Source organism: Sminthopsis crassicaudata, chromosome 1, assembly GCF_048593235.1.
Source record: "Sminthopsis crassicaudata isolate SCR6 chromosome 1, ASM4859323v1, whole genome shotgun sequence".
Lineage (NCBI taxonomy): Eukaryota > Metazoa > Chordata > Mammalia > Dasyuromorphia > Dasyuridae > Sminthopsis > Sminthopsis crassicaudata.
In genome coordinates, this window is record NC_133617.1 from 80,564,326 (window position 1) to 80,579,816 (window position 15,491).

At 35.0% G+C, this 15,491-nt stretch overlaps 1 protein-coding gene across 2 annotated transcripts in view; it reads left to right on the top strand.

The window, feature by feature from the left end:
* Nucleotides 1-15,491, top strand: part of LOC141552507 (maestro heat-like repeat family member 5) — a 70,575-nt gene that overhangs the window by 12,590 nt on the left and 42,494 nt on the right. Inside the window, exons 1-4 of one of the 2 annotated variants that reach the window (XM_074284672.1) lie at nucleotides 2,516-2,616; nucleotides 3,330-3,462; nucleotides 5,644-5,747; nucleotides 12,435-12,584. In XM_074284672.1, coding sequence (XP_074140773.1) covers nucleotides 3,348-3,462; nucleotides 5,644-5,747; nucleotides 12,435-12,584 — 369 coding nt within the window. In that variant the 5' untranslated portion in view covers nucleotides 2,516-2,616; nucleotides 3,330-3,347. Of the gene's footprint in view, nucleotides 1-2,515; nucleotides 2,617-3,329; nucleotides 3,463-5,643; nucleotides 5,748-12,434; nucleotides 12,585-15,491 lie in introns of those variants that run through there. The other variant, XM_074284671.1, reaches the window with a different exon arrangement.

The following is a 15,491-nucleotide window of genomic DNA, read 5'->3' on the forward strand; positions in this document are numbered from 1 at the left end:
AATATAATGGGGAAACCAACTATATATATACATATATATATACTGTATAAGTAGAAATAATTATCAGAGGAAAGACACTAGAATTAAGGAGGGATTGGGAAAGATGTGCTGTAAAAGATAGAATTTTAATGGGACAAAACCAGAGAAGCCAGTAGGTATATTTGATGAGGGAGAACATCTCAGGTATAGAAATAGCCAGAAAAAATCTTGGAGTTTGTTTGTGGGACAGCAAAAAGGCCAATGTCACTACATCAAAAGAGTACATGATGAGGTATAAGTATAAGTAAAGTATAATAATACTACAAAGGAAGCAAATAAAAGCTAATATCTTTATGAGAAATCAAGATACTATAAAACAAAACAAAAAGAATTAAAACAGAAGAAAAAATGAAATATCTCATTGAGAAAACAACTGACTTAGAAAATAGATCCAGGAGATATAATTTTAAAATTACTGGTCTATCTGAAATCCATGATAAAAAAAAAGACATCATCTTTCAGGAAATTATCAAGGAAAATTGTCCTGATATTCTAGAACTAAAGGATAAATTAGAAGTAGAAAGAATACACTGATCACCTCCTAAAAAAGATCCCGAAATGAAAATTCCCAAAAATATTATCAACAAAACTGTGCATACTCTTTGATCCATCAGTGCCTCTATTGGGTCTGTAACCCAAAGATATCACAAAAGAGGGAAAGGGATCCACATGTGCAAAAATGTTTATGGCAGCTCTTTTTGTAGTGGCAAGGAACAGGAAATTGAGTGAATGTTTGTCAGTTGGGGAATGACTGAATAAGTTATGGTACACGGATGTAATGGGATATCATTGTTCTATAAGAAATGATCAGCAGGATGATTTCAGGAAGGCCTGGATGCTAAGTAAAATAAGTAGAACCAAGAGAACATTGAACACAGCAACAAGATCGTGATGATCAACTTTGAAGGACTTGGCTTTTTTCAACAATGAGGTAATTCAGGCAATTTCAATATACTTGTGATGAAAAGAGACTGAATGTCCCTATATGCAACTAGTATTTTCATCTTTTTTTTGTGTTGTTGTTTGATTGTTGTTTTATTTCCAATTTTTTCCTATTTTAATCTGATTTTTCTTATGCACTATGATAAATGTAGAAATAAGTTTAGAAGAATTGGATATGTTTAATCTAAAAAGAATTTGGTTATAATATCATGGAACTCTCAGGTCAGGGAAAAATATTGCAAGCATCCAGAAAGAAACAATTTAAGTATAATGGACTTACAGACAGAATAACACAAGATTTAATAGCTTCTATACAAAAGGATCAGAGGGCTTGTGATATGATATTCCAGAGAGCAATGAAACTAGGATTACAACTAAGAATCACCTACCCAGCAAAACTGACTATAATCCTTCAAGGTAAAAGATGGTCAATGAAATAGAGGACTTTCCAGCATTCCTGATGAAAAGACCAGAGCTGAATAGAAATTTTGACTTTCAAATATAGGTCTCAGGAGAAGAACTGGAGAATAATCAGGAAAGGGAAATTATACAGAACTTAATATAGGTTAATCTGTTAAATGTCTACATAGGAGGCTGATACTTGTAACTCATAAGAATGTTCTCACTTTTAGGGCAGTTGGGAGGAATATATATAGTGACAGTTCACAGTTGTGGGGATTGCAATGGTGATTTAATAATATAGACATAGGATTGCCTAGCAGCAGTGAGGGCCCAATTGAGATTGTACAACATAAATCTGAAGTGGACCTAGTTAAAATGGTTATAGTTTTCTCCCCTTTTGTTTAGCAGCATATGTGTTGGAGGAAAAACAATAAATGGTAGAAATGATTCAAGACTAAGTCTTGGATGGGTACAATTGGCAATGCAATAAAGAGGATAGGGATTCAAGAAAGGAATGTAGCAGAGAATTAAACTGGTTCACCAAAGAGTCAATATGGGAAGGTGAAGATAGAGTAGTTTTAGTGCAAGAGATGGCCTGGAAGAGATTTGAGGGGTCGAGGTTGGAGGTCATGTTGCAGATGAGTAAGATTATATAAGAGAAAACAAAAGGAGAGGTGAAGAGCCAATGCTCAAAGAGATTTAAGAATTCTTGAATAGGGGATGGCAAGATCAAGGGTATGATTATCTTAGAGTATGGCTGAACTGGGGGGTTGGAGTGAGCTGGTTGAGGAACTGAGGGGTTAGGGTATTTGAGGAAAAAATCAATATCTATTCTGAAGTCTTGTAGCATAAGCTACATCTTCTCCCACAAAAGCTTTTCAAATACTCAAAGACAATGATCATATCTGTAACACTGTTAGAATGATTAACTTATTTTCAACCTAAGGGACTAATGGCTATTAATGTTCATGTAGTTACCTCCTCTTCAGGTTTAGGGAGTTGATTGTGGATGAAGCAATGAGCTTGCTCATCATTGTTCAGAGCCTCTGTTAGGGAAATTACTAACATTTAGGGAGAGGTTGAGTTCTTCCCCAATATTATATTTGTTTCTGTCTCTAGTTAGTTGCTGTTCTCTTTATGTTTAAAGCAAAAGTCAATTTATTACAAACATTTGAGAAATGAAGCAGCAGAATACATTATAGTGTCTGAATAAAAAGACACTTAAAAGGAAATGTGAGTAAAGAGTCAATTTTTCTTGGGCCTTTCCTCAGACCAAGTCTTCTGATGACTGCAGAGTTAATGATTTTTCTTGAGATCTTCTTTTTCTATTACAGCTAAATCCTATTTTTTTCCTTCTTCAGGCATATACTAGAAGTTCATACTCACTTCAACCTCTCTTATGAATCTTTTCTCAATTTCCTTGATGATTTATTGATGATTCCTGGAGCCAAGTTTCCCCAGCCTATCAACACACAATTCTTATTGAGTAAACCAATTATTCCAAACATTTTCTTCCTTAAACTTATTTAACTCTTCCTTGGAATCAAAGTTCAGGATCTTATTTAACATATGTTCCATAACTAAAAAATAAACCAGATTTTGGTTCATGACATTTGTATAGTAAGTTTATTTTTTTTTTCAAAAGATTTTCATGTGAAGTTTTTCATTTGACCTTCAGGGACATCTTTTGAAAAGTCAGTAAGAAAGAGATGATTTAATGAAGCAACTGAATTCAAATGACTTGCCTGAAGTTTCAATGCTAATTAGCAACAGGCAACAGAGTCAAGCCTGGAATCTAGTCATAATCTAGTTTCTTTTCCATGATTGCCTAAGGTGACCTACACCCTTGGAAAAATAAGAAACTTGTGACTAAAATGGGATGAAATTCTCATGAAATACACTCCCTCCCCCAGCTAATGTGTTTTTTCTCATCTTTTCTCCCTTAGACAGAGACGTCACTGGCAATGATGGGGCATCAGTTAGCTTTGTTCAGTCTTCTTTGGAGGGATGAATATAAAGAAAACCAGCACTATGCTCGACAATGCATTTTGCATCTCATGCAGCTCCTGACACAAAAAAGTGAGAACACTAGAATTGGAAGAAATGAAAAATGGGTTGTAGTCTGCTCTAACTGTGTGAACCATGAGTTCCTTACCTTTTCTCTCTGTAGACATTAGCTTCCTTGGTTGTCAAATGGGGATGATATTAGTCATTCTACCTTCATGACAGAAGCATTGTTATCCAACAACGTAATGGACATGACTATGCTTTAAAAACATTAATTGTTGGGAGGAGGGAGAGAAAATTCAACTTCGAATGAGTATATGTTGGAATAAACCCTAGATGGATGAAATAAATTTTCTGTCAGCTTCTGTGACTCATTTATCTACTTTAGGAGACATCGAGGGCCACGGCATCTTTAATTAATATTTGTCTACCTGAGAGTACAATGAAAAAACCCCAGGGGCATGGAACCCAAAGCAATTCACAGGAGTTCCAATATGAAAGTTAGGTGGCTTCTTGTTGTTTTATTTAAAGATGAAATATTAGCAAGTAAAAATTAACTGTGAAATTCTATTATTCAGGCCAAGAGAATTTCCTGTATGTTTGCTGATTCGGTGATAATAATAATAGCTAGTATTTATATATATGTAGCCTCCAAGGTGTATAAAACACTTTATACACATAAGGTAGATGTTACTATCATTCCCATTTTTCCAGATGAGGAAACTTGAGGCTGAGAGAGGTTAAGTGATTGACTCAGAGTCACGCTGCTAGTTAATATTGGATACAACACATCAACTTAAATCTTCCAACACTTTATTCATTGGGGTTTTATTCTGTTACCTGAAAGAAGAAGCATTCCAAAGTGCTTTCACTGATGAGGTACTCGGGAGAGAGGAAATGTTGGTTGTGAGAGGTGGATTTGTTTTTTAAATCCAACCTAATAAGGACCTTTTTTGATGGATGGATCTTTAAAAATCCAAAGGGATAAAACTAAGCCATCAATGAGAGCACACTTGAATAAGATGTTAGAACAGAGAGAAAGTTGTGAGTGTGGATATTTATTTATTTTTAAAATTTTGTGTAGATTTCAGTTAACACAGAATCTCACAGCTAGGGGATCTCAGCAGTGGAGAAGTCAAAAGAGGAGAAACTGTAGAAAGAAGAAATGGGGGGTTTAACTCAGATTATATGTTTCTGGAATCAGAACATCTTATTGTAAAATTATAATTCTATTTTGAGATTGATATCGCTTTTCCAACAATAATTTTGTAAGAAAGGTGGAGTAAATATCATGCCCCCATTTTATTGATGATAAAACCGAGGTATAGACAACAAGGATGATTTGCCTAATCAAATACCTTGTAAGTAGAGCTGACTCAAGTTCAGATCTACTAAGTGCAAGCACAGTGAACTTGACACCACTCTATGATGCTCCCTTCATTGTAAGGGAACATCATTTTCGTACAATGGCTACTTTCTTCAGCTTGCCATTAAGATCATCTTAGAATTTTAGAGCTTGAAGGAATCTTTGGGATCAGCTAGTTCAATGCTTTCATTTTAACAAGATGGAAACTGAGTTTCTGAAAAGGGAAATGCTTTTCTCAATTAGTGTAAGAATCTATATCAGAACTTAACTGACATAAATCCTCTGAATTGGAAAGGCTCTCAAAGTTTACCTAGTATAATCCCTAACTAAACAGCACTTTGAGTTTTCCATGATGTGGTAATTAAGCTTTTGCCTAATGGCCATATACTGGTCTCTGGAGGAAGACCTCCAGTGCTAGGAAATCCACTGCTTCCTAAGGTAGTCTATTCTAATTTTGGATACCTAATTCTTAGAAAAATCTAATTCTTCTTCCCTATGTCAAATCTTCAAGCATAAAAAGACAACAATTATGTCATCCCAAGTCTTCACTGAAGGTTAAATATTTCAAGTCGTTTAAACTATTTAAGTGTGGCATTTTTCTTTTAAAAACTTTTTTTCTGAGGCAATTGGGGTTAAGTGACTTGCTCAGGGTCACACAGCTTAGGAAATATTAAGTATCTGAGACCAAATTTGAACTCAGGTCCTTTTGACTCCTTGGCTGGTGCTCTATCCATGGCAACATCTAGTTGCCCTACAGTCTTTCTAATAGTCTTATTACCTTCCAGTTTGTCCTGTTAAGCCTACATTCCGTTTGCCAATGTCATTTTTTTCAATATGGTATCTGAGATCTCCAATGAAAGCAACTCAAACTTATTTCTTTACACCAGGTACTGAGGAAAGTTATAAGTGCATATTTACATGGAAGCAACTGAGAAATTTGGACATGAAGTTCTTGAAGGAAGTGAACAAAAATTGCTTTAGTCTGGTGAAGGTAAGTCGGTTATGGGGCTTCAGGGAGACAAGGAGATATGAGGACTCTGATGTTAGGATGTGTGAGTTTCTAGACTTAGCTTCTCATAACAAATTAGAGCTAGCATAAACTTTAGAGTTCATCTACTCCAATCTGTTCTTTGACAGAGAAGGAAATGAAGTACTTGCTTCAGAATCTCATATTTTGGAGAAAAATCATGATAAATGTTATAGGGCATGTAGGAATACTGGACACTAATGTATTGTTGGTGAAGTTGTGAATGATCCAACCATTCTGGAGAGCATTGGGAAGTATGCACAAAAGGCTACAAAACTGTGCCTACTCTTTGATCCAGCAGTGCCATTATTAGGTCTGTATCCCAAAGAAATAATAAAAGAGGGGAAAGACCACATGTGCAAAAATGTTTGTAGCAGTTCTTTTTGTGTGGCAAAGAATTGAAAATTGAGTGGGTGTCCACCAATTAGCTGAATAAGTTATGGCGTATGAATGTAATGGATGATTGGTTATCCTATAAGAAATTATGAGCAGATTGATTTCAGAAAAGCTTAGAAAAGATTACATAAACTCATGATGAGCAGATGAGAAGAATCAGAACATTGTACACAGTAACAGCAAGATTATGTGATGGTCAACTATAATGGACTTGGCTCTTCTCAGCAATATGGTGATTCCAGGCAATCTCAATAGACTCTGCATCCAGGAAAAAAACTGTGGAACAGATATGGATCAAAACATAATGTTTTCACCTTTTTTGTTTTCTTGCTTTTTCTTTCTTGTGTTTTTTTTTCTCTCTTGGTCTGATTTGTCCTATACAACATGATTAGTATGGAAATATGTTTAAAATTATTGTACATGTATAACCTATATCAGATTATTTATTTTCTGTATTGGGGAGAAAGGAAGAAGAAAAATTTGGAACACAAAAATTTATTAAGATGAATATTATACGCATTCAGAAAAATAAGAACTATTGAGAAAAAAAGAATATCAATTTGAAATGACTTCAAGTGTCAGCGCTTGTCTGGAACATGGATTCTTTTTATGACATCTCTTACATAGTGGTTATACAGAATCATCTTGAACACTATATTGCTTCTTGAGGCAGCTTACTCTACCTTTGGAGGGGTTGAATTATTAACAAGCTATTTTTTAATGTTGAGCTGACATTGTCCTTCCTATAACTTCTACCTATTACTCCTATTATCAGGGGGCAAGTAGAACTAGTTTGCTCCCTCTTTCCCATGGTAGTTACTCAGGTATTTGAAAGCAAAGAACATGTTCCCCTTTCTCCTAATGGACCCCCTTCTTCAGGATGAAAATCTCCCCTTCTTTCAAATAATCCTTATATGGCATAATTCCAAGGTTCCTTGTCATCCCTGTCAGTAGCAAAGGTTAAGACTAGACTTTAAGTCACCTGACTCCAAATTTAATGTTCTTTACAACTCTTCAGCTTGCTTCAGTTTTGCTATCCCAATCTTTTCCCGTTATGATTAGTAGCATTTTATAACAGCAAGTATGACTTCTTCAGTTGGGTAATTTGCTCTGGTGATCTGAGGCCTATCTCAATTTTGGTTAACACAGTTTCCAAGGAGTAGCTAAGGACCTTGAGAGTAGAGAATAGTTGAGGACTGATGTTCTGAAAAAGTTTCTGATTAAAAGACACAATGATTGCAAAAAACACATTTAATCTCTATGGTATATTGCTACCCAACTACCTGAATATTCATGGATGAGGGCTAGGGATTCTTAAAGATATGGCTAATTCTGGTGTTGTTTGTGTGTGTGTGTGTGTGTGTGTGTGTGTGTGTGTGTGTGTGTGTGTGTGTGTGTGACAGGACTTTATTCATTGGTCTAGGTGGTTATGTTTTGTGGATCTATCCAAATTGTCTCTGGATTCAGCCCTCACTCTCTAGAAACTTTTCCCTCTTCCCTTTATGCTTCATTTCAGTCAAGTCATACTAGCACATAATGAAAATTGATTACAGAAGGAAGAAAGAGAGAGGAGGAGTGAAGGTGGTGAAAAAAGAAAGAAAAAAAATCAAGTATTTATTTGTACCTTCTCTGTATACTAGGAGATAAGAAATATTATCTCTTTTGATCCTCACAATAATCCTGGGAGATAGATAGTATTATTATTCCCATTTTATAGTTGAGGAAACTATTGTTTGATTGAATTCAATTCTTTAACAATACCTATAAAAGTTAAAAAAAAATATAAAATCACAAACCCATGGTTCCTCCTAGAACTAGATATCCTTTAGACAATCTGTAGACATTCCCCAAACCTGAGAATTCCAGGAACATTATTAAGATGTTGAGACTATCATCCACTTATCAATTACTCATACAGGGAATTAAGAAGTTCTTACAATATACTATTCCACTCATGTCCTCTCAGAGGGTCAAAATGCATTGTTTAAAGTAATTTTGGGAATGCAAAATACTTATTACTTTTTTGGCCAATTTTTTTGCTTACTCACATGTTGTTTGTGATCTCTAAGTCTTCCTCATTGATCAGGTTTTATAGGACCTTAATCACTCCTCTTTATCTGTTCATCAGTAGTACAAAAATGAAGTAAACTAAAGAGCAATTCCAGGTATATAAACTCCTCTATCACCTTTCATTTCTCTGTCCTTAAACTTTTCGTGTCTTTCTACTGCATCCTACATCAACTTTTTTCTTCTCTGTCTCTACCTCTTTTTGTATTCTCTTTCTGTAGTTCTCATAATATATCCCTGAAAAAGGAATTCATATTTAAAGCACCAATGTCTTAGTGTTTTTAATCAATCTAAAAACTATACAATTTCTTTCCCCTTATATGACTGCAAATCTTTTTGGGGAGATGGTATTATTTTCAGTGTTAACTTGGAAAGAAATATAGGAGAGGAAGGTTATTAAACTGACAATAGAACTGAAAGTCTACAGATCCATTTTGCTGATCTCATTGTTTTATATCTATAAAACCTAGACAGTATACCAATGCTATGTAACGAAACAGAATCACTTCCATGTGAATTGTCTTAGGAAGATTCTGACGATCACCTGGCAGGATAAGATACCAGACACTGAGATACTTTCTTGAACTTAACTGCTAAGTATTCAAACTCTGCTACAGACAGTACAACTCCATTGGGTTGGCCACATTGTTCTAATGCTAAATGTACGCTTGCCAAAAAGATTTTTAAGGAGAATTCACACAGGGCTAGAACATGATGATCAGAAAAAAATAATAAAAGGGTACATGACATAGTAGATACTGGTACAAGACTTCCTAGCATGGTGTGCCCTCATCAGAGAAGATGCTGTGCTCAGCGAGTAAAACAGAATTAAAGTAATTTAAAAAGAAATACAAGATTTACAAAGTTAGAAGAGCCATCCTAAATGTACATATGGACTTTGTGCTCAATCTGTAAGGAATATTCCAAGGTTGCATTGGTCTTATCTGCCACAATTGGACACATTATAATTTGATTATGATATAATGATGTAATTTTGGTCCTTTTTGAGAATGAAGGATAACAACTGATTATTCTCAACTTCCCTTGTTTTACTTAGCTCATTCTGAGCTTTGGTACTTTTATGTTGTAAGACATAGCCATACTTTTGAATTTATCATCTATTACCCATATTATTAATGCAGGTCTTTCAAAAATATTTAATTTAATTGAGGAGTACCTATTGCATTGGTTAGAAAACTTCTTTCTATTCACAGGAAATGTCTTTTTCTTCAGAATTTTGTTCTTAGGGGCTTCTTATCCCTGCTGGGTTGACTTTTATTTTTCAGTTTTAGAACATGGGACTTTACTTAGCCTATCTCTGAACCCTTTGATATTTTCTCTCACCATCTATATATCAGGTTATTTCTAGTTTTCCTCTCTTTCAATATCACAGATTTTAAAATGGAATAGTTTTCTCTACCCTACCAAAATTTCCACTATCTTCACCTTAGAAACTAGTTCCTCTTTGTTGGTAAAAATCATATCTAGTGCAGCAATGTCCCTTGTTGGTTCCTGCACCTTTTAAAGGATGAAGTTATCATCAAGAGAAGTTAAGAAATTATATTCATAAGTGATATTTCATAGGATGCATGTTTTGACAATCACACAATTGATTGAAAGACCTGAGGAATACACAATTGTACTGTGTATGTTTGTAGACCATAAAGAACAACAACAACAACAATTTCTTTGATAAAGCAAAATTCTGTCTTAAAAACTTTCTTACAACAAGGTGTCACTCATATTTTGATCTAGTCTTCAGATTTTAGTCTAGTCTGTAAATGAACAATAAATTTGGGCTATAATTGAACAGCACAAATGTAGCAGGCTTTGGAAAATTACATAGTTCTTCTGATTAATGCAATCTTCTCTCTAAAACAAAAGCTCATCATTTAAACACCAGTATTCTTCTGGTATATAGCTTCCAGTCATGATATTCTATTGCCTATAAATATGAAGTTTAGGATTACCCAAAAGCCAAACAAAAGACAGGTACCTGAGAAGTATAGGCAAGGTGCAATATATTTTAAGAAAATGAATTACATAGGTATGGTAATATAAGAGAGCATATCTGAGAAATGTATGACCACCACAAAGATGTTAAGTAACAACTACCTAGTGGATAGTCTACATGCTTCTATAGAATCCATTAAATTGAGGAAGGCCCCTATCATGTTTTGAGTGGACCTTCCATGGAACATTTATGGGAAGACAGAGATGAGAGTCACTTGAGATGGGGAACCATAGAAGGATTGCCACCTGCATTGTTGGAGGAAATACATGAATGAAATCATGATTACACTGAAATATTAGAAAGAGTATTTTCTCTAGGGTAAAATGTTGGGCTTTGCACATACTAGGTTCATTTAAAGGCAGAATAGGAAAGTAAAAAGAGCAGGTGATTAGCGACTAGAGGACCTGATTTTTTTATGTATTTATTTCTCAATAGTATTTTATTTTTCCAAATACATGTATAGATAGCTTTCAAACTATCTATTTTAGCAAGACTTTATGTTCCAAAATTTTCTCCCTTCTTCCTATACCTCTCCCCTCCCCAAGACAGCAAGCAATCTGATTGATACACGTTGGACATATGTAATCCTTTAAAACATATGTCCATATTTGTCATGTTGTGCAAGAAAAATCAGACCAAAAGGGGAAAAACAATGAGAAAGAAAAATCAAGCAAATAAAGAGAAAAGATGAAATTACTATGTTTTGATCCACATTCAGTCTCCATAGTTCTCTCTCTGGATATGGGTAGCATTTCCATTTCAAGTCTATTGGAATTGCCATGAATCATCACATTCCTAAGAAGAGGTAAGTCTATCATAGATGATCATCACATAATTTTGCTGTTTCTGTGTACAATGTTCTCCTAGTTCTACTCACTTTACTCAGCATCAGTTCTCGTAAGTCTTTCCAGGCTTTTCTAAAATCATCTTGCTCACCATTTCTTGTAGAACAATAATATTCCATTACATTCATGTACCATAACTTATTCAGCCATTCCCCAATTGATAGGCATCCACTCAATTTCCAGTTCCTTGCCACTACAAAAAGAGTGGCTACTAACATTTGCACATGTGGGGGGGGGATCTGATTTTTAAAACAAACTTTGTTAGCTACTAATAAATAGTCTGATATTGGGCAAGTCACATAATTCTCTGACTGTCAATGTCCTTTTCTATAAAATAAGCAGATTATCCTGGATGATCTCTTCCAGCTCTATATTCTATCATTTGATAATAAATGTTTGTTAAAAATTTAGTGGATGAATAAAACCATTAATAAATAATGATTGATTGTAAAGAAGCTCAGCTTTGGTACAGAGAGAGCTGAATGGAGGAGTGTTTCTGTGTGAGTCAGAGTACATATAATAGGAGGAACATTGAATTACTGTGTATAGGAAGATTGAGTGCATTTGCAAAAAGTGTAGAGAATGGTATAGTATAAGAACTATAGTGTTTGTCTTGGTTTTCTTTCCTTTGATCATTATTTCAGTGTGTGTGTGTGTGTGTGTGTGTGTGTGTGTGTGTGAAAGAGAGAGAGAGAGAGAGAGAGAGAGAGAGAGAGAGAGAGAGAGAGAGAGAGAGAGAGAGAGAGAGAGAAGAGAGAGAGAGAAAGAGAGAGAAAGACAGAGAGAGAGAGAGAGAAAGAGAGAGAGAGACAGAGAGAGAGAGACAGAGAGAGAGAGACAGAGAGAGAAACAAAGAGAAAGGGAGAGAGAATAGGCACGTACACTGCTGTTAGGTATTCTTAGTTCAGTTACCTTTATATGGCTTATACCAATGAAGGAGTACCTCATGACATTAACTGTGAGATCACATCTGGTCTTGTCCTGTTTATCTAGATCATGTAAGCTGAGTTTATTTGTTATTCTCATTCTGAGAAAACAGTTCTGGGCATTTATACTATGTGCTATCTAATTGTGGGACCTCATTGATACATACATACACACATATAAATGTATATATGTGTGTGTATGTGTGTGTGTGTGTGCAAATACATACACACACCCATACACAGACATTCTGCCGAAGTAAAATTGATTCAACTCATTCTAGAATCTGTGAGAACCACTAATTCCTATCATTACTTGGGAACTTGTACTGGCCCTTTCCTTTCATTTGGCTTCAGTAAGACTTAGCTCTCTAAAAGATAATTCCTTGATTTTTGGCTTTTACAGATGTTTGGGAAAAACCTCTCAGTGAACCAAAATACCCAACTCATCCTGACCTTCCTGAATGGCCTAATGAGCAGCAACCAAATCCGAGTAAATCTGGCTTTGGAGTTGTTTAACATTTTCCTGGAAACCCAAGGACTCAAGTTTGAGCAGGTCAGCTTTTCCTTCTTAGGAAAAAAAAAATAGAAGGATGGCAACAGGCTATTGATCTGTGGTAGAAAAACTGCCCTAAGGGTATAAAGAGGGAAGGGGAACTGGTCAGTAGTAAAGTCCCCCTGAAATCATTAAAGAGTTGGTACACAGGATCATAGAATCCTAGAGTTGAATGGAAACTCCGAGGCCATTTAATCTAAGTCATATTCAAAGAGCTTTGAGATTAGGGGTAGTCTGGACAAATTTTCAGATGGTTATTGATAATATATGGGTTTTTAATCCTTTTCTTTTCTCTTTAACAATTGCTTATTTATGTCATTAGCCACATCATTTGGGGGTCTCCAAATAATATTATATGAAGGAAATGATACTATATTGAAGGAAATGAGGATGGTTAACCTGAAGAATAGAATGTTTGGGGGAATCATGATATTTGTCTTCAAGTGTCTGAATAATTATCATGTGGAAAAGCACTTTGCAACTTTTACTAGTTGTTCTGAGTTCTGTTTTTTGGGGGCAAAGACTGGTTTCTGGTAGTTGGCTATTTGCTCAAGGCTGCCCTGAAGTATCTGGTCCCTGAGCTGAAGTCCGCCAGTTCCCCTTGCTATGTTGAGGAATGTGAGGCATCCGTGCTTCATCACAATGGAGCTCAGGATCTCCCACTGGTTCCTGAGGTGGGCCTTACTGCTGGCTTGCTAGAATGCTTCTCTCCTGGACTGTGCTCCCCTTTTACCTGAATGAGATAGAACATTCTTGCCAATGTATATTGAATATATTATATGCAAATAATTTTATTAATATTATTCATAAAATTGCTAAATTAATATAATCTAATTATGTGATATATAATTAATAGATAATTTCCTATATCCACAATAGACATGTTATATGTAGGTAATATATGCATATAATAATAAAATATTCATATAATATATGCCATGTACATAAAATATTCATTGAAGATACATTCAAATTTTATTTTGAATCAATATTTGTTGATATCAGTTTATGGCTATAATTCTTCATTTTATCCTTCCCTAGCTTAAGAATTAGGACAAGACTTTTCTCATAAAAGAAGGTAGTTTTCTTTTACATTTTTTGAGACTAATTTGTGCCTTATAAGTATTAATTCTTTAAAGGTTTGATGCAATGTTCCAGTGAATATATTTGGAGCAATGTTTGTGTCCTTTGGTCCTTCTTCCACTTTTTAAAGAAATATTTCATTCTCCTTAAATGTCCTAGAGCAGTTGTGTCAAACTTAAATAATGAAAGAGGACGCTATTTCATATTAAGGATCCCTGTGGGCAGCATATTGATTTAATTTTAAAATGTAATGTTTTCTATATTTTATTATATTTTTATTTATTTTGTTAAATATATCCCATTTATAACTTAATATGATTCTGGAAACATTCAGGTAGGTTATAGGCTTTGTATTTGTTACTTCTACCCTAGAAAATGGAGAAATGTTTCTCAAAATCCTCTACCTTCTTTTCTAGGAGGGTTATAATTCTTACAAGGTATTAAGTCAGTGGAATTGATACAGACAATAATTATCTAATTTAGCATGGTTCAGTATGATTGATCTGACCCTACAAGGAGATGTTTTGGGCCAGAATTTGAAACAAGGTACTAAGTGGAATTGAGGAGACAATGGTTAAATTTTATTTAGCATTGATTTAATCCTACAACAAATAATGGTTTCCTAATGATGCAATGATTAGGGTATACTCAGTGTACTGCATATAAGCAATAAGCTCTCAGGGCCAGATCCACAAGCCCACTCTTGGAGGCAGAAACAGATTCATTCCAACTTCTACCTTTGTGCTGGCTAGAGACATTCGGAGGAAGAGAGGCTGAAGCTGGCAGAGGCAAAGGACTAGTGGCAAGAGCTCTTGGAGCCAAGGAGAGAGATAGGCCTCTAAGAAAGCTAACTGGGATATTTTGAAGAAAACAATAAAGGATCTGAACTTTTAGCTCCTGGCTGGATTTGGGGTGATTATTGAACTGAACTGAAACTAAGGCTGCTCCCAGAAGCTCTCCAAAAAACCTGCTCCCCGAGAACTTTATATTTTAGAGAAGGACATTACATAGGAGGGTGGTATACCAAACAACATCATGCACCTTGCCTTCCATACTTGCTGAAAAATGGATTGCTTGGCTCTCAGTTTCCTGTCATTTTTGGTAGCTTTTATGGACAACTCCATAAAAAACTACTGTGTCAAACTGCTTGTTCTACTTGAAAGGAATACAAAGATGATTGATGATGATGCTGATGATGGGGGATGCTGATGGTAGTGATGAAGATTTTAGCATGGCAACCAAATGGTCTCTGAATTGAGCTCTATACCTAAATTTAGGAGGACTGAATTAAAATTTTGCTTCAGATACCTACTAACTATGTGACCTGAGCAAGTTGTTTAACCTGCCTGCCTGAATTTCTTCAACTGTAAAATCAGGTTTATAATATTGCTGTCTCCACAGGGTTGTTGTGAGAATAAAATAATATATTTATAAAGTGCTTTACAAACCTTAAAGTAGTGTATAAATATTATCACCATCTTCCTCCTCTTTCATTTATATTGTCCTGTAGGGTTTATAAAGCACTTTCCCTCAAAGCTCTATAAAAATTGACCAAATGTCAATAGTCACATTTTAAAGATGAAGAAATGGAAACACATAAAAGGCTTAAGTGATTTGCCCACAAGCAAATATTTTTATCCAGAAAGACAGCATGATATAATGAAAATATCCTTATGTTTTAAGTAAATCCAAGAATTAATCCCAATCCAATTACTTCCTAGATTTGTGATTTGAGGCAAATCACTTAATGTTTCTGAAACTAAATTTCTTTATCTACAAAATGGGAGAATAATATTTATAATACCTATCTCACAGAGTTGTTCA